The sequence below is a fragment of the Gekko japonicus genome, unplaced genomic scaffold (genome assembly GCF_001447785.1).
Source record: "Gekko japonicus isolate JY-2015 unplaced genomic scaffold, Gekko_japonicus_V1.1 scaffold42, whole genome shotgun sequence".
In the NCBI taxonomy this organism is placed as follows: Eukaryota; Metazoa; Chordata; class Lepidosauria; order Squamata; family Gekkonidae; genus Gekko; species Gekko japonicus.
The window spans coordinates 2,108,034-2,134,500 of NW_015165831.1; the positions used below are offsets into that span (position 1 = coordinate 2,108,034).

The following is a 26,467-nucleotide window of genomic DNA, read 5'->3' on the forward strand; positions in this document are numbered from 1 at the left end:
CCTTTCAAATTGTTGTTTACAGATTGATGACAATGGTAAAGCTATTGAACAAATTACAGAACGTATGCGTAATTTAGCCCATGTCCCGGTCCAAACCTGGACAGGAATAGATGCTGAAGATTGGTTTGGAAACATACTTGGAGATTGGAAACGTATATTGTTCTTAATAGCTTTAGCCTTTGGTGGTTTGTTACTTCTCCCTTGTTTGATACCTTTGGTTAAGAATGTAGCTACCAAAACAGGTTGAACACTAATGCATAAATTCTTCCACAGGTTAAAGAAGAAAAGTACTGTTAGTTACTGTATACTCTCCAGGCAAGGAATAAATGCTATGCCATGTTATTATATGGATTTTATGTATGGGCTGTAGCCCCCTGGAAGCCGCCCTGAGCCTGCTTGCGGGGAGGGCGGGGTAAAAATGTTTAAATAAAATAAATAAATAAAACTGTTACAGCCATAGGTTGCTCTGGGGAACACAATAGCACAGACTAATCTGCATTTGGTTAGTAGGCTGATGTCCTTGTGAAGTAGGCATTTATTATTCCTTGCCCATATAAGGGGATAGTTGCTGTTCATGTTCCAGTCATAAGGGGGCAGAAGTGAGCTTGTTTGGTTTGGGCGGGAAAAGTAAGCCTAGTCAATGGAAAATTCCACTCTGGTGATGTAAATGATGACGTGTAACCTTGTTGCAGTATAAAAGCCTGGAGCCTGCATTGCTCTGGGTTCAGTCTGTTTAAAGCGTGCTTCGCTGACTGAACCGGCGCCAATAAAGTTCTTCTCCTTCTGTTGATCTGGTGGTCTGTGCTTGGGCTTAGGCCCCTTTCTCCATGCTACATCACCACCTGTTTTCCAGACAAGGAGGGTTCTGGTCTGAGGTGCTTGTATGGCCTGTGAACCGTTGGCAATTAACACAGCAATGGTGCACGACGACCTGGTTAAAGAGTAGATAAAGGTTTATCTAGGAATTTACATACTTGATAGGAAAGAGGAGAGACAGGCTCCTAGCTACATTTCTAGCTGAGAGAGAGGTTAAGACTGAGTGTGGCACTTCTGAGAAGGAGGGGGGGGATTGCCCGAAGAGTAGCAGTTTGGAGACAGACAAGGAATGGCACTTAACAGGAGAGGGAAGGTGCTGTCCTCACTATCCTGTCTAATTGTCTTCTTGCTGCCCTCTGCAGGGTCTTCCTCTCTTCTTCTTTGTACACCAGACATCGCCTTCCCCATCATGAACGAGTGCCTGATACCCACTGGGCTCCCCGTTTGAGTCCCAAGGTGCTTGATACCCTTGCACTCAGTGGTAATACTCTGGCATGCATACCTATAGCTTAAGAAATAAACTATTCTAATCGACACTAGAGAGTAGGGTTGTCAAGAGTCCAGGGGGCAGGGACACTGGGGATACCATCAGTGACGGCAGGATATCACTTCCAGGGAAAACCTGGACATGTCGTCATGCCTCTCTAGGAATCAACAGAACCTGTATGGTAAAACTATGGAGTTTCTGGCCATTCCTAGAGGTCACTAATGTCACTTCTGGGTTTTCCCCAGAAGTAATGTCATGTTGTTGCTGACAGCTTTTTAAAAAACTTTCCCCCTCCTGCTGGCCACTGGAGCAAAGACAGGGGTATGATAGCCCTGCCAGAGACAGGCTTCGGCTCACAGCTTACTAGAACAGCTCCTTTGACTGCAGAAGGTCCCAGGTTCAACACCCACCACCTCCAGTTATAGGATTTTAAGTAACAGGTGTGTGAAAGACCTTTCTCTGCCTGGGACCCTGGAGAGCCACTGCCAGTCAGAGATGGGCCAATAGTCTGACCCTGTATAAAGCGAGTCTGTATGTTCAGAATGGAGGGAAACTCTCAAAGGCAATAAAGGTAATTGTGGGGGAGGGGAGTTCTAAATTTACTGAGTCACCTAACTCAATACCTTCAGAACTCCCCCCCACTCACAACATTACCATTTCTGTCTTTTCTTTCTTATCTTCTTCTACAGGTGGGGATTTCTTGTCCTTCTTGCAGTTGGAAGGGAGCCGGCTCTGGGTGCGAGATCTCATCCGCTTTGCAATTCAGGCTGCAGCTGGCATGGCCTATCTGGAGAGCAACCGTTGCATCCACAGGTACGGAGCGGCCAAGATGCGAAAAAACTCTCAACTCACTAGATTAATTACTCTTCAACCAGTGTTTCTCACACCGTTTCTCATACATGTAGATAATATCCACATGTGTCACCCGAGGCAGCATTTTAGAAGAGGCATTCAAAATAAGTGGGAATTCTAAGATGAATTTTGGCATGGTGCCTGCATACATAATCTAAAGTGGAGATTTTTTTTTCTTTAGACACATTCAAGAAAGGTCTTAAAAAAAAAATCCTTGCTTTCGCCCCGAATATGCAAATTAATGTATATTTAATTACGTAAGTAACTCACAATGCAATCCTAAGCAGAATTAATGCTACCGCCATTTTAAAGTAGTTTAAAAATGCCGTGAGGGCTTGATCCTGATTGGGCTCACGGCAGGCGTAGGTGCTCTTTTCAAGTGATGGAATGGCTGTGCGCTGCCCCCCCCCCCCGGCCCGTGTCAGGTTTTTCCCTTTGAAAGTCACGAAGTCACGGGGAGGGTGGGGACAAGAGCACCTCAGCCTGCTGTTCTGCAAGCCCGACCCAGGATCGGGCCCTTGCAGCATCTTTGAATCACTGTGGCAGCATTCACAGGTCTCACCTGTGGACGCAATTAGGTCTAGTTTGGCCCTTAGAAAGGCGTAACTTTGCTTAGCAATGCACAACAAAGATAGTACAATTATAGCCCAGAGCTGTGCACATTTACACAGAAGCAAGACCCACTGAATTCAGTGGAATTTACTCTCCAGTAAGTAGGCCTGCCATGACAACATTAACTCAGGTTTCTTTAGCCTGGTGACAGCCCACCCCTTCTGCCTAGGCTCCTTGCTCCCATTCCTTTATATCCAGGCCTGCTTTCTGAACTTTTGACAGAGATCTGGCTGCTCGAAACTGTCTGGTGGGGGAAGGCAGTGTCCTCAAGATCAGCGACTTTGGTATGTCCCGGCAGGAGGAGAGTGGTGTCTACTCATCCAAGCAAGGCCTGAAGTACATCCCGATCAAATGGACTGCGCCCGAGGCTTTGAAATACGGTCAGGACCTCTCAGGCTGTTGCTTCTAAGCAGGGCTCTTTTTGTAGAAAAAGCCCAGCCGGAACTCATTAGCATAATATGCCACACCCAGCATCAAGAACTCATTAGCATATTAGGCCACACCCCTGACAGCACAGCTCATTAGCACATTAGGCCGCGCTCCCCATGTTACCAGAAGTGTGGTCATTCAGACACACCCACCTTTTGCTTGTTATTCTGTTTACCTTGTTTGTTGTCAAAACCCAGGGCCTTTTTTTGTAGCAGGAACTCCTTTGCATGTTAGGTCACACACCCCTAATGTAGCCAATCCTAATGAGTTTCTGCTGTTGCGTGTGGCCTATTATGCTAATGAGTTCCTGCTGGGCGTGGACAATTTGGGAGCCAGCCGGAACTCTGTTCCTGTACGTTCCTGCCCAAAAATAGCCCTGCTTCTAAGCTTGTCAAGAAAGGGTGATCATGGTATGGGTGATGATGGTTAGGAAAACCTATGCAGTCATTTCTAAATGTGCTGCCCCCTGGAACCTGGAGGGGGAACTGCATCTCTTTTTAATCCACTTTTTAAAATCCAGAGCCAAATGCTGTAGTTTAGGACAGACTAGCCATAGGAAATACATTCTGCTGACTGATCAAATCAAATCAAATATTTCATGGAGGGGGCAGGAGCAGAACCTCAGTGAGTGAGGGGTCCCTTTAAACCCCCCAATACTGCAGATGGCAAGGACATACTTCTGGCTAAAGTGAATGCCCTTCTAGAGTTATTGGATTCAAGAAAATGTAAATAAGCTGCAGGAATGAGAATATATCTGGTATTTGCTGGAGAGAAATAGCCAGGAGAACGGAGAATATCCAATGGTCTTTCAGTGTCAGTCACTCTCTGCTTAATGAGTGATTTTGCCTGGTCTATGCCAAGATCCAGAAGGGCCTGGGGAGAAAAGCCTAATTTCTGGATGGAATTCAAGACCGCTCTATGCCAATTGGACTGGAATTGGTCCTGAAGGATTAAAGGGAACAGACCCCTGGGGTTTATATTTCCTGTTACCCATTTAGTGCTGACCAGCATTCCTGTGTTTGCCTATATCTTTAAATGTGAAGAAATTCTTCTGCGGGTAACACTTGCTCCATCGTTCTTTTGCTGCACTCACCACACCCTTCTTCCTCCTTCCTTGGTTTGATTCGCTTCCGCAGGCCGGTATTCCACCGAGAGTGACGTCTGGAGTTATGGCATTCTCTTATGGGAGATCTTCAGCTTAGGGGGCACTCCGTACCCTGGAATGTCTAATCAGCAAGTGATCAGCCAGGTGGAGAGAGGTAAAGAGAAGAAGAAATGGGTGAGGGGCAGGCGGAAAATGATTGATAATGCAACTAACCCCATTTACCACCAGCATTTCTCTCTCTCTCTCTCTCTCTCACACACACACACACACGCACACATACCTGGGGTGTAGCTGGAAATTTTGGGTGATGGGGTATTGGGAAATCCCGGGGGGCGGGGGGAGCAGGGGGGAGAGAGAAAGATCCCATCAGAAGGCAGGCAAAGAAGAGAAGGGTCTTTCCTTACTTGCGGGCCGCACTCGTTTGCCTCAGCCGCTACAGGAGCAGGAGAGCCAGCGGGCCGGCATGATTAATACTCAAGGAATATGCGCTCTATGCTACGGTAGCGGCAGGCCTCACCCACCTGCTACTGTAGCAGAGAGCACATACTCGCCGACAATGCTCCCTCTAAGCTGTGGAGTCTTGTGAGCAAAACTTCTACTTTGTGAGCTCCCAGCATTAAAGTTGTGAGCGAGCAGTTTGGCTACTGCATAAAATTACTTTGCTCTGGCACCATCCTTCCTGAGCTAAGACAAAAATGTGTGAGCTGGAGGCTAAAAAATGGTGAGCTAGCTCACACTAACTCAGCTTAGAGGGAACACTGCTCGCCGAGAATTAATCACATCAGCTGGCCAGCTCTTCTCCTATAGCAGCCGAGGTGAACAAGCGCAGCTACCAGGTAAATGCAGGGGCAGTGGGAGTTGTGGGGCGTGGGCCATGAATGAGGGGGCATTGCCACAAAATGCCCCACTGTGGCTACAGGCCTCACACACACACACAGAGAGATCATCTTGGAGTCTCCTTATATGAAAATAGGAACCTACAAAGTGCTCTTACGCTGTGTCAAGATCATCAGTCCATCTAGCCCAGAACTGCCTGTTCTGATTAGTAGTCTCTCTCCAGGGTCTCTTCAATTAGTATTCTTTCCCTGCCCTACCATCTAAGACCCTTTAACACCTGAGATTCAGGAACTGAACCTGAAACTTTCTGTGGGCAAAACAGACATTCCACTACCATGATATGCCTTCTTGGAATTGGCATGTAGAGGCCCTGCACTGAATCTGATAGCAATACCAACCCTGCATTGGCAAATGCCAGGAGATTTGGGAGCCAGTACCTGGGAAGGTGGCTTTCAGGGCATGTGATGTCACATCCTCTGTGATGCTCCAGAATTTCCCCCAATCTCTATAGTAAAGACCGTAGCAACTGAGGAAATTCCTAGAGCTTCTTGGAGGACGTGACATCACATGCCCTGAAATCTGGGTGGGATTTCTGGGTGCGATTTGGAGCATGTGATTTCACATCCCTCTAGCCTCTATGGTCTTTATCATAGAGATTGGGGAATTTCCTAGAGCTATGCTATTCTCCCCCTCATTTTTTCTTCGGCTTCTCACATCACCAACAGCAGGAGATTGAGGGTGATAGTGGGGGATTGTCCCCTGGCAGTGGTCCAGTGGCAACCTAGAATCAGACTATTTGGCTCCGCTGGCTGTGTTAGAGACTTGAAGGTTTGTCTGAATGCTGGTTTGTCTTGATAGCAATAGTCCTTGTTACTACTCTCCTGACTGCAAATTTATTGTTGGTGGATTTTAATTCTGAGTTTTTATTATGTTTATTTCCTTATTGTGTGTACAGTAATATTGCTTTTTAGAAGCCTCCTTGGGGGCAGTCTGTACAAAAAGGTGGGAAAGAAGTATTTCAATAAATAAAGTAAGAACTGGAAGGATTTTAGAAGCCATTCCCTGAAGGCAAGTCATTAGAAATGTACTAAATTGGCCATCTGTTCAATACTTGGTGTCAGTTATGGCCAAAATCAATTTCCTCCCCAAATTCTCTTTCATGATTCTGATGGTGAATATTTTCCAAACACTTTCTGACTTTGCAGCTATTTGCTACCAATGGGAAACAAGGAGATAGGGTTGCCAGCTCCAGGTTGGGAAACTCCTGAAAATGTGGGGGGTGGAGACTGGGGAGGGGAGGGACCTCAGCAGGGTACAAGGCCATAGAGTCTCCCCTCCAAAGCATCCATTTTCTCCAGGGGAACTGATCTCTGTAGTCCGGAGATGAGCTGTAATTCTGGGGGATCTCCAGGTTCCACCTGGAGGCTGGCATCCATCTTGCTAAATATTGGCCACATCTACATGGGGAGGGACAAAAATGCACTCCTGCGACCCGAGCAGCAGCAGCAGCCAGCGGGTCAAGAATCAGCAGAAACAGAGTCCATATACGCAACGAATGCTGCGCAATGCAAACAATTCATTTCACAAGAATTGCTTTATCTGAGCGTGTAGCAATCACAATTCTTATCAATTTCTACTTATCAACTCTCGAAGGAAACATTCCATGTTGACTCTCTAATAACAGAACCTCTAATGCTAGTTGTTTGAACAGAACAGAACTCTCTAATAACAGTACATTATTGTGAAACGAATTGTTTATATTGCGCAGTACCCATTGCGTGTGAGCAATAATAGAATTTTCTACAGAGTTACTACAGTAAATGATTTTGCAAACATATCTTTATTGACTCTTCGTTATTTTTGTATGTTTTTGGATTTCCACTTCCTCCCATGATCTCTTATTTTTGGTTTCCTACCTGGAGGCTGGCAGTCCCCAAATGACTCTAGATAAACTAGTTGCTGACCAGTGACTTAAAGTACCTCAGAATCTTTAGCTATACAGGAACCCATGCCTAAACACTCAGCATGTCTGCCCTTTGATTTGTCTAGCCTTTTTATCTCGTTCCCCTGGGCAGGCTTTCGGATGAGAGCCCCAAAGCGTTGCCCTATGGACATCTACGATCTGATGCTGCGGTGCTGGGACCGTGACCCCCATGGGCGCCCAACATTCTCTGCCATCTACAAGGAGTTGCTGCAGCTTCACTGGGATCCTGAATGATGTTTGTCTCAAGATGCAGCCATGAAAACATACGCCGACTCCCTAATAAATCTCTCTAAAGCTACCTGTTGTTGCCAGAGGCGCTGCCTTTTACTATTGTGTAGCCCCATAGCAAGGGCACCCCACTTCTAACCTGATCCAGAGACCCACAAAACTCAGGCCAAGGAAGGCACTCTTGGTTCTGAAACACAGAGCTAGCCACAGCTCTGAAAAAGGGGTCTCCATTTTCAGGTGACAGGCAACCTCAGAGCAAGCCTCCAGTCTTCCCCCTCCACCCAGCAGAGATTATGCTTATGGAATAACAATGAGTTCTAGCAGGTAAGTATCTAACATTTCTAAAGTCTATTTAATTCTTTGTCTGAATACTTGTCTTTTCTACTCTGTCCCTCAAGATACCGGGATAAACCAATCAAACATTCAAATTATTAACGGTCCTTCCTGACGCTAATCAGGGACGTCTCCCACCTTTTGTTTACCCTGGCCAGGGCCATTAGTGGTCAGATAATCCATTCAACTAGCCACCCAGCATTTGGCTTCTATTGTTAAATCCAGACCCTGCCTCTCTGAAAGCTCATTGGTCACATCTAGGCCTTGCCCATCCTGATGCCACACACCCCTGGGACTCATCATTGGTCCAGGAGATCTATTGTTCTCACCTGAGGCCAGCCCCCAGGACCAGCCATTGGTCTGCATTGTCTTCCATAGGGTATATCCCAGCGTAAACATGGCCTCAGCCCGTGTGTTTTCTGCACACATTTCTCCAAAATGGCAGTCCACCCCTAAGCTCTCTGAGTTTAGGCCACGATCCATGGACCTCTGCACATCTGGACCAGGTTGTATAACCCCTCTATAAACTATCAATCACCTCTGCTTCCTTAGTTCTATAAATGTGTGTGTGTTTGTGTATTGTTTGAATGATATATATTCCCCAGTAAAAAGACATTATATTTTACTAAACACAGTCTCTGTGTCTGTTCTGATACATACAGCAAAAATGGGACTTCTGTATACATTGGTGAGAACCCTAATTTGCCTATTGCCAAATTAATAATCATAACTTCCCCTAGACTAATTAATAATTCAAGGCAATTTGGCTAACACGATTGCTTCACTTTATCTGGTGTATCACTGCAGCGTTGTTTTCCTCCAGGACAGGGTGGCCTTCTGTCACTACCCACCTGTATTCAAGGTTTTCTTACTGTGTTCTCCAATACAAGCGGCGTAGAATTCCTTGCAATGTTGCAACTGTCAGAGCATACATAACTATGCGTACCTGGAGAGGTTTGTCTAGCATACACTGGACTATTGCAAGGGGTTTTGAGCAGAGTGCATAATTGGCACTCTTCCCCCCCTTTTAAAGAAAAAGACAGCAAAGTCAGTCCCAGTGACCCCAGTACTTCCCATCCAGCACCACTACATAGACCATTTTGCCCCTGCTTTTGTTCTAGGGAAAGGTACATGGGTAAACTGGAAACAGATTTCTCACTGGTTTATCTGCTAAAGATTTATTGTGATAGTATGTTTTTGTGAAATAGAGCCCACTTCATTAGACCTATATATGTGTGTGTGTGTGTGTGTGTGCGTGCAAGTGTAAAATTACAAAATTAAACACATGGCTACAGAGAGAAATATTGAGAGGCAGAGGCTGTGGAAATGGAGTAGATGAGGAGGGCATTTTTGGCAGGAAAGGTTTGGTTGGAAAGAGGGAGGAAAGCTGGTGGGAGAGGGAGGAAAGAGGAAGGAAAGCTATAGATACTAAGGGCCTGCACCCATCCCTGCACTTGCAATATTTAACAGTAGTCTGAATACTGAGTGAGCAATTCTGTCCCCTACTGAAAGAGCTGCAGCAGTACACTTGATGAGGCAACAGCAGCAGTCATCCCTTTTCGGGTGAACTATACGCAAAATTAGATTTATAACAAATTTCGTACCCCTTGTTTCTCCGTAATGGGGAACCAAAACAGCTTCCATTATTCTCCTGTCCTCCATTTTATCCTCGCAACAATGCAGTGAGGTAGGTCTGGCTGAGGGTGTGTCACCCAGAAACCTTGGCTGGCAGATTGGGGACCTGAGTATTAGAGACATGACAGGTTCCTTGAAAGTGGTCTTGTTCCATGTCACCTGTCGCGGAGATAACTTGGTCCAGGATGTTCTGATCTCTTCATTTTGAGCACCTCGGGCCAATTTTCTAACAACTAGCATTATTTTTCTGATGATCAGTGCTTCTCACCTCCTGACCCAGATAGCCCAGGCTAGCTTGATCTTGTCAGACACTGGAAGCTAAGCAGAGTTGGCCCTAGTTATTATTTGGAAAGCAATGGTATTCCCAGTAGTCATGTATGGCTGCGAGAGTTGGACTATAAGGAAGGCCGAGCGCCGAAGAATAGATTCTTTTGACCGATGGTGCTGGAGAAGACTCTTGAGAGTCCCTTGGACTGCAAGGAAATCAAATCAGTCAATCCTAAAAGAAATCAACCCTGACTGTTCCCTGGAAGGCCAGATAATGAAACTGAAGCTCAAATACTTTGGCCACCCAATGAGAAGGGAGCACCCACTGGAGAAGACCCTGATGCTGGGAAAGATTGAAGGTCAAAGAAGACGGGGACGGCAAAGGATGAGATGCTTAGACAGATGCAACGAACATGAAATTGAGCCAACTTCAGAGGATGGCGGAAGACAGGAGGGCCTGGCGTGATCTGGTCCATGGCGTCGCAAAGAGTCGGACTCGACTGTGCGACTGAACAACAACAACAAATTATTTGGATGGGAGACCACGCCACCAAAGATAGTCCAGGGGTCACTACGCAGAGGCAGGCAATAACAAGCCACCTCTGAACGTCTTTTGCCTTGAAAACCACTCGAAGGGTCACCATAAGTCAGCTATGACAACAGCAAAAAAATAAAAATGCCTGCCACAGAGACCTTTCGTTTCCATCGTTGTTATTATGGAGGGGTGGTCTGGAGATAACATGGACCAGAACATTCAGGTTCCTTTCTCTTTTTGTTACTGGAACTCCCGTGATCATCCTGAAGCCGGTGGCCAATTTCAATACTCCCAGCGTTATTTTCTAATGAGTTATGCCTGCTACAAACTGACAGACCGACTTACACGTGGATGCATGGGAACAGCAAGGCAAGTGATTTGTTGTGACATTTTGGTTTGGATCAGGGTAATGGGGGGCCAGTGGAATCTTTGTCTGGGGGCCCATGGTGGCTCTCAGCAGACCTGCAGCTGGTCTGATGAACCCTGGTGTTGCAGGCGCAGACTCTTGGAGCCGATTTAAACATTACAGAGTCCTCAGATGCGCTATTTGGAACGCAAGTCCCAGGCAATCTGCGGGATCAGGAGAAGGGGAAATTATGCATAGCCATCATTATAGGGAAGGTTCCCCAATGGGGCAGATGGTGGTTTCAGATATGAAAAATTCCCCCCCTCCTCCCCACACATTGATGTGAATCGGATCTGTGTGCCAGGGAAAGTTCTGAACACCTGTCTCATTGAAATGTCCACGGGGGTGACACAAAGACTTTGTAATGTGTGACATGTTCCTCATTTACCATCCAGAGCAGAAGAAGTTCTTGGGGATAAATGGGGCTTGATTTGTAGCACAGCTGAAGGTTATTTAAACTGGGCAGATTTGCATTCCAACCGAGGAATTAACCACCAGTAAACTTTGGCAGCAGTCTCTTGTTTGCCCTCTGTGCAGCATTCTTCTTCCTGTTTGAGCTGTTCTTTTCCATAGTAGCACAGCAGTATGGTTTTCGTTTAAAATAAATCTCCATCAGGATGCATTCAGATGCTACATATTATGAACTGAGATCGAGGCAGGTTCTTGAACAAGTGATTTCATTTTATTCAGCTCATAACACACAGGACAAACTTCATAGAACAAGGCTGACTTATATACGATTTGAACGGGCAAAACCACACCCAACAAACAGATAACAACCAATAGGAACATGGAGCTTGGAACCAATGAGAATGGTTCCCGTCGAAGGCAAAGGCTTCTCTGATTGGCCCATTAGGTCAATCCTTGCAATGCTCTTTTAATATAGAACTGTGCATAAGCTAAGACATAACACTACATCAAACTGACATTAAGCCGACTTTGTGCAAGAACTTGGCTGGTTGCTAGGGTCATACGTGGGCTTGGCTTCTGCCTCCTTCCCCTTCCTTTCTCAGGCGGAATGTAATGCATTAATTCTGGGCTGCTTCCACATATGCATGGGAAAAGTCACCCCTGCTGGGGAAGCAGCAGCCAGCAGCGTGGGGGTGGGTGGGAATGGGGTCTGCGTGTCCTGTCCCTCTGGGACACTTGCTGCGGATGCTGCCCCTCCCCTCCACATCAGCATACAAGTGCTGGCTCAAGGAAAATCACACTGGGCTCCATGTTGCCTACCAACCCTTTCTTTCCCACTTTGCAGCTGATACATGGTGCAAGGCTGGGACATGGCTTGGGTTGCACAGATTATGATGATGTGTTACATTTTATTGTTACATTTCATAGATACATCGGTGAAAATTAATGAAATTGTTGATACGTACCTGTTGAAATAACAGACCAAGAGTCGCTGTACGTAAAGTTTGAAAAAATCTTTTTATTGAATTTTTGTATGTACATGTACCAGAGATTCTTCACATAATATTGTTATTGCATATGATTTCATAAGGCTTTCATCCACATTCGGAAGAAGAATAGTATCTAAATGATAGAACATTCCGGAGATCATCGTCAATTACATCATTTTCAACTGCCTTTGTGCATTTATAGATGTAGATTTTTTGTACACATTCTTGTATACATTTTGTGATTGTTATTTAAATATTCTCTAGCGCAGTTATCTCACTGTTTCTTCTTCTTTCGGTCTGTTCTGTGACTGTGGCCATCATTTTTGAGCCACTTTGGAAGGTGGGGTCTATGGCATTCTGTCCCACTGAAGCCCCTCCCCTCCCCAAACCCCGCCCTCCCCAGGCTCTGCCTCCAAATCTCCAGGTATTTCCCAACCCGGACCTGGCAGCTCTACCTACGCTGCAGATGAGCATCGCTTCCAAAGTGGCCATTTTCTCCAGGTGAACTGATCTCTGTCACTTGGAGATCAGTTGTAATCCCAGGAGATCTCCAGCCACTACCTGGAGGTTGGCAACCTGAAACTTATTAATTCAGACATTACGGAATAACTGAACGTAGATTCCCTAGACATGTAGATGCTCACATGAACATACGATTATGGAATGCCCTACATTTAATGAGCTGAGGGCTAGATTAATTACTCCTTTACTTAAAAATAAGGAAATGCCCATGGAGTCATCTGACAGTATGAGGGCACAGGTGACGAGGTTACTATTGGATATAAATGATTTTGTTACTTTCTCCGTGGCAAGATTTATGACGGAAATAATTAAACAACAGAAGAATAACAAGTAAGGCATTCTCATTTTATAATTTTATTTTCTGCTCAAGGCTATCGTTACGTGAGCAGTATTAGATAGATAGATTTAGATTCCCTGCCTACATACCCCCACACACAAACCAAGACTCTATGCCTGTATTAAATCATGGTTTAGAATCTTGGCTGGGAACGAGAACTAACTCTGGTTAGCCTGTTCATCTGCATTTATACATTGGAGGTGACCAGAGTTAACAACCCAGGCTCCTGAGCTACATGCACTTAATACCATCTTAATATGACATCTGGATACATGCTAACTTTGGCCAGATGAGCCTTGTGCTCCAGCCTCCAACTGTCCCTGTTTCCTTGGGATAGGCCCAGTTCCCCAATCCCTGTTTCTGGCAAATCCTTATCCCTATTTTTTTGCCTTTGGGGGGGAGCTTTGTTTTTAAAAAAATTAGTAGGGGGTTGCTAAAGTTGTCCTTCTTTAGGGTTCAGTTGGCTCCCTTAAGTCTACAAATTAAATCTCTTAGCAGGGAATGGATCTCCTTTGTAGTGTGCATGCACATCAATTAGGCTTGCCAAGTCCCCCCGGGGGGCGGGGAAAACCCCGCCCAGGAGGCCCGTTCCTCGCCGCCGGCGGATCGGGCCTCGGGGGAACCCCACCCCCAAAGCATGTCACCCGGAAGTGACGCGATCACTCTATGGTTTTCCCTTGGATGATTGTGGCCCCACCCCCAACATCCCTGACGTGATTGCGTCACTTCCAGGTGACGTGCTTGCGGCGCACGCGCACTTTGCGCGTGCGTGTGGACTCCCGGAGGAAGCCTGGACTCCCCCGCTCCGGCGAAGGTGAGAACTTGGCAATCCTAACATCAATGCACGCACATGGACGCTAAGATGTCACGCGGAGTGCAGCCTGCAATTCCACACACCACAGCTGTTGACATGTGTTGCTAACATACTGTAGGATGCATACACATTTCTAGGGTATCATAAACATTAGGAACAAACACATTCTGGGCTTTTATAACCCTGCATGGAAAAGCAGCAGCTTTAGGCCTCCGGCAAGGAGTAATGAAAGCAATGTGCAGTATAACGTGCAGGTCCCCGCTGTGCGCTAGGGTCTGCCACGTGTCCCTTTCATGCAGTGCTCAGCCCAACGTTGAAGGCAAAAATAGAAAAGGAGTTGAATGAAGGTCTCTGCTAGTGGCAAGCTGTGAAGTAAATCCGTATTTGCAATCAGATGCAGAAACAACCATATTAAGGCGAATTGAGAGTGGCAAGAGAAGCAGGATACGGGAAGCAGATAGCCAATGTCGGTCCCACCACAGGGAAAGGACTGCAAGTATTTATTTGTATACAGAAGACTGCAGGTTCAGTCCCTGGCAGCTCCTCTCGAGGACAGATTCGGCCCCAGAAGCACCTTAGAGGCCAATAAGAATGTTGGGGTTTAAGCTTCTGAGATGCATTTGACTCTTGAAAGGTCATACCCTGGAAATCTTGTTGGTCTATAAGGTGCTTCTGGACTTGAATCTAGCTGTTCTACTGCAGACCAGAGGTCATTTCGGGGGGGATTGCGGGGGATCGGAGTTCCCCCGGGTGAGGTATGGGGGCGGGGCACATGACGAAGCCCCGCCCCCTGCTTCCGGCCGCCCCACTTCTGGCCCTCATTCAGCCAGGAGGAGGCAGGAGAAGAGGGAGGGTAAGTTGCTTCCTCCCTGCCTCTCCCCACCCCTGCCTGCCTGGAGCCAGGGAGGGCCTTGGCGGGGCTTCCTTGCACTCCCGCCAGCCTTGCAGGTCCACCTCCGGGCCCCTCATGGGGCTCGGCAGTGGAGCTGCAAGGCCGGCAGCGGCGGGCGGGACCATTGGGGGTGGTGTGTGTGGCCTTATGACACACTTCCGGTGATGTCAGGGGGTGTGGCATATGCTAATGAGTTATGCTAATGAGTTCCCCTAGCTCTTTTTCTACGAAACGACCCCTGCTGCAGACCAACGTGGCTCCCCCTCTGAAACTATCAAAGGACCTTTTTATGAGGACTTTGCGTAAGAAGTTTAAGCCTTGTTAGATCAGATCAAGATCCATGTTGTCCAACCTCCTGTTCTGACCTGCAGGTGCTCCTGGGAAGGCTGCTATAAGCTAACAGCCTTCCCCTGCTGCTTCCCCCCCCCCCAATCTACTGCCATTCAGAAGCATTTGTGCCTCCAGCTTGGTGCAGTGGTTAAGAGTAGCAGACTCTAATCTGGAGAACCGGGTTGGATCCCCCACTCCTCCGCTGCATGAAGCCTGCTGGCAACCCTGAGCCGGTCACAGCTCTCTCAGAACTCTCTCAACCCCATCTACCTGACAGGGTGTCTGTTTTGGAGAGAGGAAGCGTTAGATACGAGACTCAGGCAGCAGGTGAACAGTGATTAACAGCTCTATTGAACACGAAGTTAGAAGGACCAGAACGAGACAAACCAATGGAGCAACAGGCTCCTTTTTAAACTGTCCGGGCTTGGCAAGCCACTCCCACATGTCAGCTAAGGTCCAATCAAATGCAGTACATAAAGACCAATCATTTCTCTTCCCTCCAGAACTTCCTTTGCTCTGATAGGTCTATTTTACAATACCTTTCTAGACTCAAGCTCATACATTCATTACATTACATTACATACACAACAGGAAGGAAAGGAGATAGTAAGCTGCACAGAGACTCCTTCAAATAGTGAAGAGCGGGGAAAAAACCCCAACTCCTCTTCCTCCTCCTCCTCTTCTTCTTTCTCACAGAGGTTCTAATTAGCCATCATGGCCAATAGCCACTGAAGGACAGCTCCTCTGTGAACTGGTCAAAACCACTTTCAAAGCCCTCTAAGAGACAAACGGCCCAGCCCCCAAGTTCCCCCTGACCCAACTCTCATTCCAGTTAGTCAGACCGGGAATGAATCTCCCAAGTCCTGCAGGGGCCCAGTTTGGAGTGGGAGGGACTAGGGTCGCCAGGTCTGGGTTGGGAAATACCTGGAGATTTTGGGGGTGGAGCCTGGGGAGGGTGGAGTTTGGGGAGGGGAGGGGCCTCAGCAGGGTGTAATCCCACCGAGTCCACCCTCTGAAGCGGCCATTTCCTCCAGGGGAACTGATCTTGGTCATCCAGAGATCAATTTAAATAGCGGGAGTTCTCCAGGAGCCACCTGGAGGTTGACAACCCTAGGAGGGACTGAAACACAGGGTGGTTATTTGTTCCATTGGTGCTGTTGCCCAGGTACGCGCCCCTGGGGCACTTGGGAAATTAATCTCCAGACTGAGCAGCAGACAGGTTGATTTGAAGGTCTGACTGACTCTAGTTTGTCTCTAAGCCAACCAACTTGATCACAGGTTTCACCCAGATATTTTTTTTGGGGGGGGGAGGATTAGAAGATCTGGTCACAAACTGTTTTGTTTTTTTAAGGAGAAGGAGAGAAGCTGGCTGGCTGGTGTTTGTGCAGAAGAGGAAAGCCATAAATACACAGCCGAGAGAGCGGAATTGCCTGCAATCCCTAGAGATTGCAAAGATAAGGGCATAATTTTCCATGTCCGTCAGAGAGAGGAAAAAGAGGAAATTAAACTCAAGATCAAGTAATTAAAACAGAAAGGGGAAAATACAGGCAATCTGAATAATTGAGTTACTTTTCCATTGCAGGGAGCAATTTGGTGCTAATTGGGTTAAGGCAGCTGGCAGCAGAGTGCGGACAATTAGACCTTCCATCACTGTCGGTGGAATCCTCGGCAGAGTTGCCCCCTTCCAAGTACATGGACGTCCATGGACTTAAGAGGCTGTACTCGGCTTAGGGCCACAGTGTTCAGAAACCTGTAGGGAGCTTCCTCTCCGGTTGGCCACTGCATGGGGGAGATTTATAGAACTGATTGCCCTGGGGACACACGGAAAAAATACACTTAAATGCTCTGTCTTCTTGGTGCTTGGGGGGGTCAACAGTGGGAGGGCTTCTAATGTTCTGGCCCCACTGCTGGACCTCCTGATGGCACTGGTATTTCTGGCCACTGTGTGACACAGAGTGTTGGACTGGATGGGCCTTTGGCCTGATCCAACATTGGCGTCTCTTATGTTCTTATGTTCTTAAATCACATAAGGGTGCCACCAGCTTTGAAAACAGATGTGCTAAACAGCATCTAACCCTTGCCCGGATAGCCCAGGCCAGTCCAATCTCATCAGATCTTGGAAACTAAGCAGGGTCAGCCCTGGTTAGTATTTGGATGGGAGACCTCCACGGAATACCAGGATCACTACGCAGAGGCAGGCCATGGCAAATCACCTCTGAACGTCTCTTACCTTGAAAGCCCTCGGGGGTCAGCTGTGACTTGACAGCACCTTCCACCACCATCCAGATGTACTGCCTCCCCATAGAAGATAACATTTTGGCCCATAGATAAAAACATTTAAAACCCCACATTTTAAAATTAGGATCAAGGAAAGCAGAGAATATGTTTTTGAATTCTCCAAAACTCTTAAGCTGGATGTTCAATATCAACATAAAAGGGGGGAGGGGAGAGAAAGCTTGCAAGTTTATTTATAGCATCTTAAAAATGGAATACGGGCTGTTGCAGACTTAATTAGATTAGGTGATGCCAGGTACAAAACAAGATGCATGGCATTAGGAATACAGAGTCGTGTTCTGGTTACCCTCTCTCGCAAAGGATACCAAATGATGTTTGGTTTCCTCATTATAAGAACATAAGAGACGCCAATGTTGGATCAGGCCAAAGGCCCATCCAGTCCAACACTCTATGTCACACAGTGGCCAGAAATACCAAGTGCCATCAGGAGGTCCACCAGTGGGGCCAGGACATTAAAAGCCCTCCCTCATTAGTGTTGTGGATCAGAGCAAACAGGCGGAATGAAGCCTGTTTTGTTGAAAGAGGGAAGGGGCCACTTCTATTAACATTTTTGGCCTCGTCATCTTCTCTCCTTTATTCTAGGAACAACCGAACGCTCATCTGTCTTTAATAAAGCTTCTTGCCTGGTCTCCTGGAGACAATATTAACTAGCCACCTCCAACCAGGCTATTTACAAGTAGTTTCTAAATAACGTTTTAATAAAAACCTGTTGGCAAACTGTTTATTAAGAAGTTTGGCTTCACTATTTACAAAACACCCAGCATCTCAAAAGCTCAGAACAACAGGAACACTGCTATTTATTTAATTTCAAAAGCATTTTAATATGCTCTTGCGCAGCTCGCGACATGAAACTGTATACCCGTTAAAACATCAAGAAATAAAATGTCCAGAGCAAACATTTAAGCAATTAGAGAGCAACAAGTAAACATGCTCATCTTATTCAGACAGAAGCAGAACAAAAATTAAAGAAGAAGAATCTCAGAGTGGCTTACAAGTTCCTTTCCCTTCCCTTCCCCACAACAGACACCCTGTGAGGTAGGTGGGGCTGAGAGAGCTCTGAGAGGACTGTTCTTTCAAGAACAGCTCTGATAGAACTATGGCTTGCCCAAGGTCATCTAGCAGCTGCAAGTGGAGGAGTGGGGAATCAAACCTGGTTCTCTCCGATTAGAGTCCACACACTTAACCACTACATCAAACTGGCAAAACAGAATGGTTTCTTTAAACCTAACAAAGGAACAAGACATCAGATATATAAAATACCAAAAAGCAGGCAAGAAGGACAGGATCAACAAACACCTGAGAACAATTAATAAGAGTTTTGGTCCCCTGGCATTTAACCTTTAAATAGAACTGGCACCAGGCTAACCACTGTGAGAGGGATGGCCAACAGGCCTAAAGAAAAATGTCCCTTAAATATATGGCTACTGAAGCTCTTGGTAAACAACATCCCATTAAGCTTCCGTTAAAGGGAATGGACTTTTTTTCTAAAGGCAGTTGGCAACCCTAATTTTTTTTGGGGGATTACCAAAATAGCAGCATCACCACAAACAAGGCCCTGTCTCTGGTTGCCAACCACATTACCTTGGTGGACGGAGGAACACAGAACAGGGCCTCTGTTGAAGATATCACCCCAGGTTCATAATCACAACTGAGTGATGCCATTCAGGCCATGAAGGGCTTTAAAGCTAAGAGCCAGCATGCTGTGCCACGCACACAGAAGCAGCCAGTCGCATCCTTTTAAAACTGGTGGAGCTATATTCTCTGTAGTTTATGCCAGTCAGCAAACTCCTTCTGAACCAAGTGTACTTTTTGAACAGTCTTTGGTATCTTATCTAATTTGTCCTTTAGGAACACCAGATTCTTATAACAGCTCCTTGAACGGGAGAGTCACCAGAACGGGCTGATTCTGTAATCTGGATTGGCTGGATTAGCCTAGTGGTCAACAGCACCTTGGTCTTGCCTGGGCTAAATATACTGGTGGGATGTTAGAATAACCAGGTCCGTGGTGGGTCAGAGGTTAAGATGCTGAGCTGCAGACTGGAAGGTCAGTAGCTCAGCAGTTCGAGACCCGAGTGCTGTGTGATGGAGTGAGCGCCCATCTCCAGCCCCAGCTCCTGCCAACCTAGCAGTTTGAAAGCAAGAAATTGCAAGTAGATATATAGGTACTGCTTCAGTGGGAGGTAACAGCATTCTGTGCACCTCAGCATTTAGTCATGCCTGCCACATGGACAGAGAAGTCTTCGGACAGTGCTGGGAAACAGAGATGAGCGCCGCCTCCTAGATTCATTTTCGACTGGCTTTCGAGCAAGGGAAACCTTTACCTTTTTTAGAATAATTACTCTGTTGAAGGGAATGGCGGGCAATGGTTTTGTTGGGACTCAAGGCTTTCTTCAAGATACTACAGGAAATGCTAGGAAATGCTAGAGGTGAACAGTTGCTAATAACCCAAGCGTGAACCATGCACAGATTTATGCCAGCACACTAAAACCATTGTGCAGGGCACATCTGTGTAAATGAATTACTTATTGTGATACTTCTTACGTGCCATTTCCCAATAAAAGACACGCAACAACCAATGTTTGGGCAGTGTAAATTGTACAAATTATTGATTAACACATCATCAATAATGCTAAATTGTATATTTTCAGTGATGCAAGTGAGCCTTCTTATCCTGGCTCTTTGGTATAGTGGTTAAGTGCGTGGACTCTAATCTGGGAGAACTGGGTTTGATTCCCCACTCCTCCACTTGCAGCTCCTGGATGACCTTGGGGCAAGCCATAGTTTTGTCAGAGCTGTACTTGAAAGAGCAGTTTCTGTCAGAGCTCTCTCAGCCCCACCTACCTCACAGGGTGTCTGTTGTGGGAGGGGAAGGGCATAGTTTTGTCAGAGCTGTACATGAAAGGGCAGTTCTTGAAAGAGCTCTCTCAGCCCCACCTACCTCACAGGGTGTCTGTTGTGGGGAAGGGAAGGGAAAGGAGTTTGTAAGCCGCTCTGAGATTCCAAGTGAAGGGCGGGGTATAAATCCAATCTCCTCCTCTTCCTTCTCCTCTTCGTTGACCTCTTGTTCTGAATTTTGGCATAGTTTGGTCCCTCTGTTTTAAAGGGCGCACTTTTACTGTCTTGGGCCTGATTTAAATGTGATTCTGGCCAAGGCAAAAGCCAGGGCCAGATTCAGGGGTCGTTTTGTAGAAAAAGAGCTAGGGAGACTCATTAGCATAACTCATTAGCATATGCCACACCCCCTGACATCAGGGGCCCGGCGGTGGACCTGCAAGGCCGGCGGGAGTGCGAGGAAGCCCCGCCAAGGCCCTCCCTGGCCCCAGGCAGGCAGGAGTGGGGAGAGGCGGGGGGGAAGCAACTTACCCTCCCTCTTCTCCTGCCTCCTCCTGGCTGAATGAGGGCCGGAAACGGGGCGGCCGGAAGCAGGGGGCGGGGCTTCGTCGTGTGCCCTGCCCCCCACACCTCACCCGGGGGAACTGCGATCCCCCGCGATCCCCCCCGAATCAACCTCTGGCCAGATTAAGACGTATTGTGGCCCTAAACGATGTCAAGTTTAATAGGCCCCCTTGTCCTCAAAAGCATTAATTTCTTGTATACAGATAATTTCCCTCAAAATCTGAGATCCTAAACTGCGTCTGGCTTGTCTTGTCTGTGGGACTCTGCCTTTGCACAGTATCTCACTTAAATTGGGTAGCTACCTGGGTGAAACAGTGACATGCCACAGATCCGCTCTGCACAGAGAGCCACCATGTGAAGGTGAAGTCCCACTGGAAACACTTTCACCTCAGTCAGTGGGACCTTTGAAAGGCGCCTCACTTGGCAAGGAGAAGTGGAACTGACCAGAAGAAGAAGGTGGTCTGCAGAAAAGAAACGACCCTGCAGCTCTCTTCCAAAAATGTCTGTTCCCCTCGTTTGACTCCCATAATGATTTAATTTCTTTAAACAGGAAACTAAGAGCTAAATTCATTGTGTTTGGTCAGGGCTTGTGTCTATAATTTCTCCTGCGATGGAGCCTTCTCACGATTGCCTCCTCCAGGACCCCTATCAATGGCTCAGTCCGCAAAGCAGATTACCTATTAATTACGAGGGAATCTCTTGGCTGACCCCTCTTATTGCTTTTCTGCACGCCTAGTCCTTTGAGCAGTAAAACTCATAAGACCAGTGTCTTTATGAAAGGATCCCAAAATTGCAGCCCCTCACTGTAACAAAGCTGATCTGCCATCTTGTAACATGAGCCTTGTTGGTTCAGACCAAGATTTATCTAGCCCACCATCCTGGTTTTTGATAGGTGTTTAAGGTTACCAGCTTCCATGTGGGGCTTGGTGTTCTCCTGGAACTATTACTGATCTCCAGCCAACAGAGATCAATCCCTCCAGAGGAAATTACTTCATCTGGAACTCTATGATATACCATAGAGTCTAAGATAAATGGAAGTCCCTGGAGTGACATCACATCCCCACTGAGCTCCCTCACCTTCCCAGACTTCCCCTTTCCCAGGCACTGCCCCCAAATCTCTAGGAATTTCTCAGGCTGGAGCTGGCAACTCTACATGGGCCACCCAGATGCCTCCAGGAGGCTTACAAGTTGGACCTGAAAGATGGTTTCTTTGTTGTCTGTCCTCATCATCTCGTTCTTCAACAGAGTTTGAGGGTTCCATATAATTGCCATAGCCCATAACATTAGATTGGCCCCTTCTGTGTGAATTCTTCCAGTCCTTTAAAAAAAAAGAGATATCTACGTCAGCAGTCTTTTGCCTGTCCTGCATCTAGTGCTCTGACCAACAATTTCATTGGGTGGTCCTGAATTCAACTATCATAGGAAAGAGAGAAATCTCCTTCTACCAGGAGAAGGGGCAAACTCACCCTTCTAAGAAGCTCAACAACCAACAACCAAGAAGCTCCAGGCCAACTGAACAACCTGACTAGCCTCTTTTGACCTGCTGATGCACAACGTTCACTAGAAAATCCAAGATATATTGTACTCATTGGGGCAACCTTCCGTTTCCTGAGAGAAGGTATACCTCCAAGGTGTGGCAATGCCTCTTCCACATCCAGCCACAAGGGATATGTAAGTAGGACTGTGGACCCCTGTTCTTCATCTCTCGCCTAAGTGATTCAGTCTGAAGACGCCTCTTCCACATCCAACCACAATGTAACCAGCTCTGGTTGCCTACTAAGAGACAAACTACATGTGACGGTGGCCGTGGATCCATCCGGTGGCCACCGATTCCATTTTAGAAGCAGTTGTAGTTCTTTAAAAATTGCTGCAAGTCCCCAGTATAGGTAAGAACCTAAGAAGAGCCTTGTTGGATCAGACCACTGATCCATCTAGTCCAGCATCCTGTCTCACGCAGTGGCCAACCAGTTCCTCTGGAGGGCCAACAACAGGGCAGAGAGGTAGAGGCTTTCCCCCCCTGTTGCCTCCTGACCAGGGGTCATTTCGTAGAAAAAGAGGTGCAGGAGCTCATTAGCATAACTCATTAGCATAACTCATTTGCATATGCCACACACCCCTGACATCACTGGAAGTGTGTCAGAAGGCAACACCCTCCACTCAGGCTCCACTGGACTATTTTGGATCGCTAGCTATTGGGGAGGGGGGGAACATGCAGATTTGTCCTCGCAGAGGAGGGAGAGCTTGTACCTGAATAAAACTTGGTCTTAAAGGTGTCACTGGACTGTTTTGGACCGGGGGGCGGTGGGGGTGCTCAGCAACTTACCTGGCTGCTTCTTGCTCTGACTGAGGGCTGCTGGGAGCAGGGGGTGGGGCTTGTTGCATGTGGCCACCCCCTGGGCTCTTTACTGCCGGAACTCTGCTCCTGTGCGCTCCTGCAGGAAATTACCCCTGCTCCTGACACTGGTATTCAGAGGCTGACTGCCTCTGAACGTGGAGGTTCCCTTTAGTCACCGTGGCTAGTAGCCACTGATAGACCTATTTTCCATGGATCTGTCTAATCCCCCTTTAAAGCCATCTATGCTTGTGGCATAGCAGCCCTAGGAACTCTTGTCGTCGTCCCCCATACACCTTTTCAGACCCCCCCCCCAATGGCTAAGCTGAGTAGGGCTCCTAATTCCATACTGGGAAATTCCTGGAGATTTTGGGGAGGGGCTTGGGGAGGGCAGGGTTTGGGGAGTGCAGGGACCTCAGCGGAGCATAATGTCATAAAGTCCACCCTCCAAAGCAGCCATTTTCTCCAGTGGAGCTTATATATGTAGTCTGGAGATCAAGTGTAATTCTGGGAGCTCTCCACCTGGAGTTTGGCAACCCTACCCTTTGGGCTAACATGGGTGTCTTGGAGTGAATCATCCACACCTAGGGTACACTCAGTCTGGATAAAAGAATTATGAATCTCGCAAACTCCCCAAAGATCCGCTGTGACCCTTTCCCAGAACTGATTATGATGCTGATAAAAGGCAGTTCAAAACAGGCCATAAACTTTGAAGGTCAGGCAGGATTTTTGCTGCTGTTGTGGTTAGCGGAAGTTCCCACCACATCTACTTTGCTTCCACTAGGCTACAGTTCAAAGTTTCGCTGTGGCTCTGTGCTGACTCACACGTTTTGGAGTGTGGCTCTGTGCTGACCCACACGTTAAGGCAGAGGTGTCAAACTCATTTGTTACGAGAGCCAGATCTGACATAAATGTCACTTTGTTGGGCCGGGCCATGTGTGCCATAAAACGTAATGCCAGGTACCAAAGATAGAAACTGTATAAAGGTAAGCAGCTGGTAAGCTATGAGTTGGTGTATCCTCACTGCAAGGCCCCATGGGCTGGGAGGGGGGTGCAGAGGAAAACCCACATAGGCAGACTGAAGAGGCAAGCATTGCAGCGCTGGGCAGATGCACTCACAATGCTTGACTGCTGCAGACGAGGTTGTTCTGCCATGCTGAAGCCACAATGGAGTGGCTCCGCCCACTCCCCCCAGCACTTCCTCCCTTGCATCAGTTGCTCGCAGGCCGCATAATAGCTCTGGTTGGGCCAGATCCGGCCCCCAGGCCTTATGTTAGACACCCCTGTGTTAAGGCCTCTGTGCTTTTCAGGGGAAACTGGAGTGGAAGATTGGTAGGTTGTTGTAGTCACTTTGCTGGTCTCCATCTCTGAAACCAAGATGGAGTCTCTTGTTGTCTCCTCCCTTGAGACAGCCCCCAGACTTTGAAACCTGCACCCCTGAAACCACTGGCCCACCACCACAGAGCCTCACAGTTTTATCAACAAAACCAGTCTGGAGGACTACAAAAGCAGTTTGCATTTGTTCCCACAGGATGCTTTGTTCCCACAGTGCTTTGCTGTGTAGTTCAGGGACAGAACGGGGCTTCTAGTCATTTTCAGATAAAAGGATCTCAATTAGTATGATATGAGAGCTGTTTCTGAGAACTACTGTGTAATGATTCCATGTTTTGGTGTGTGTGTTCCTTTAAATGTTTAGTTGGACTGCAGTAATATGAGAAGAGTGATAGAGGGTGACAAGTATGATTTGATTGGCTGCTGACTGAGAGTGTGGGAGGAGGGGTGTCTGGGAGGATTCTGTGTGTGTGTCTATGAGAAGATTCTGTGATATGAGACAAGTATGGAAGAGTTTTGAAGAGAGTCTGTGTGACTCTGAGAGTTATGAAGGATTCTGTATGTGAAGTTTGAAGAGTGAGCATAGTCTCTGTGACTATGGGATTTTGAGTCTAATTATGTATGAATAAGACCAACAGAGAGTTGATTCCATTCTGTGTGAATAAAACAAAAGAGACTAGCCTGTGTGGCTATATCTATATATATCAGATAGAGATTATACTGAATGTATAAGCTTGTCAGAGTGGAGTTTGAGAGACTGTTTGTAGCACCAAGTTTTGCCAGTTATATTTACAAGACCTTTCTTCAGCAACAGCTCAAAATAACCAGAAACCTATTTTGTTCTTTAATTTTTGTTAAAAAAAACAGGGAGCAGGGGGTGGGGCGGGCACATGCAACAAGCCCCACCCCCTGCTCCCAGCAGCCCTCAGTCAGAGCAAGAAGCAGCCAGGTAAGTTGCAGAGCCCCCCACCGCCCTCTGGTCCAAAACAGTCCAGTGGCACCTTTAAGACCCAGAAATCAGTACAGTACTTTATCAGGGCCACATAGTTCTCTGATGTGCCCAGACCTTAGGTCATACTACCAAAAGAGAGAGAATTGGAATTTTAATTCCTGGTGGCAGCAGAAAAATACTAAGTTTATATGTACAGCGTGTTTAAGGTAAAACCGTTTCCCCTATAAGCAAGGATGTCACACACAGTCAGAACAGACAGCCTGGGTCAGAGATGGACCCACAGTGACCCAGCCCAGTAGGTTCATATGTTAAATTGGGAAATGGGTGCTTGGGGGGTAGTAATTTCTGTTCCTCTGTAACTGGAGTGCTACATAGTAGGAATGTTGTGATAATGGGTACAATCAGGGTTGAAATTGATACTAAATTAATTTTTAACAGTGCTAAAGAAGCCTTGACATGGCTTGCCCAGGCAAGCCCGATCTTGTCAGATCTTGGCTGCTAAGCAGGGCTGATCCTGTCAAGTATTTGGATGGGAGACCGCCAAAGAATACCAGGGCCAGGAGGCAGAGGCAGGCTATCAAGCCACTTCTCTGAATGTCCTCCATGCCCCATTAGGAGTCGCCAGAAGCTGCTATGACTTCCAGGCATGGGTGTGCATACACACACACGAATGCAAAAAATACACCACCACCTCACTAATGAAAAATTAAGGTTTTAGACAGCAGAGCTCTTGAGGGAAATTGGAAAGGAACACATGCAGAGCCAACATAGTGTAGTGCAGGGGTCTCCAACATAGTGCTTGTGGGCACCATGGAGGCCATCAACACCTTTCTTGCTGCCCACCAAGTATTTTTAGAAAGCTGGTGGGGCCAGGCGGGGCTCTTATGCAGCAGGGCTTCTGATGTGCCACCAACTGGCTCTGCAAATCAAAAGAACATTATTTCAGTGGCAGATGCTACCATAGTGTTCGTTTTATTCTCGTTTACCCCTCTTTCTCAGTGCATTTTTAAAGTACCCCTCTTCTCCTTGGACTTGGGATTCCTCTGTGATTGGCTCTGTTTCCTGCAAGTAGGCATCTTGTGATTGGCTCCACCTTCTGTAGCAGCGGCGGCCATTTTGCAGTTGCACCTACCAGCCTGTGTCAGAATTCCAAAGGTGCCCACGGGCTGAAAAAGATTGGAGACCCCTGGTCTAGTGGTTAGAGTGCCAGACTAGGATTTGGAAAGCCCAAGTTCGAATCCCCACTCTGCTGGGTGACCTTGGGCTAGTCACTCTCTCTCCGCCTAATCGACTTTGCACCGGCGTAATCTTCCCGGGGGCTGGGGGGCTGGCGCCCCCC

At 47.2% G+C, this 26,467-nt stretch overlaps 1 protein-coding gene across 1 annotated transcript in view; it reads left to right on the forward strand.

Moving 5' to 3' along the window:
• Positions 1–7,356, forward strand: part of LOC107110081 (tyrosine-protein kinase Fer-like) — a 37,936-nt gene extending 30,580 nt beyond the window's left edge. Inside the window, exons 7-10 of the mRNA XM_015410802.1 lie at positions 1,993–2,116; positions 2,990–3,147; positions 4,333–4,455; positions 7,214–7,356. Of these exons, the coding sequence (XP_015266288.1) occupies positions 1,993–2,116; positions 2,990–3,147; positions 4,333–4,455; positions 7,214–7,356 (548 nt within the window). The remainder of the gene's footprint in view (positions 1–1,992; positions 2,117–2,989; positions 3,148–4,332; positions 4,456–7,213) is intronic.
• The last annotated feature ends 19,111 nt before the right edge of the window (positions 7,357–26,467 follow it).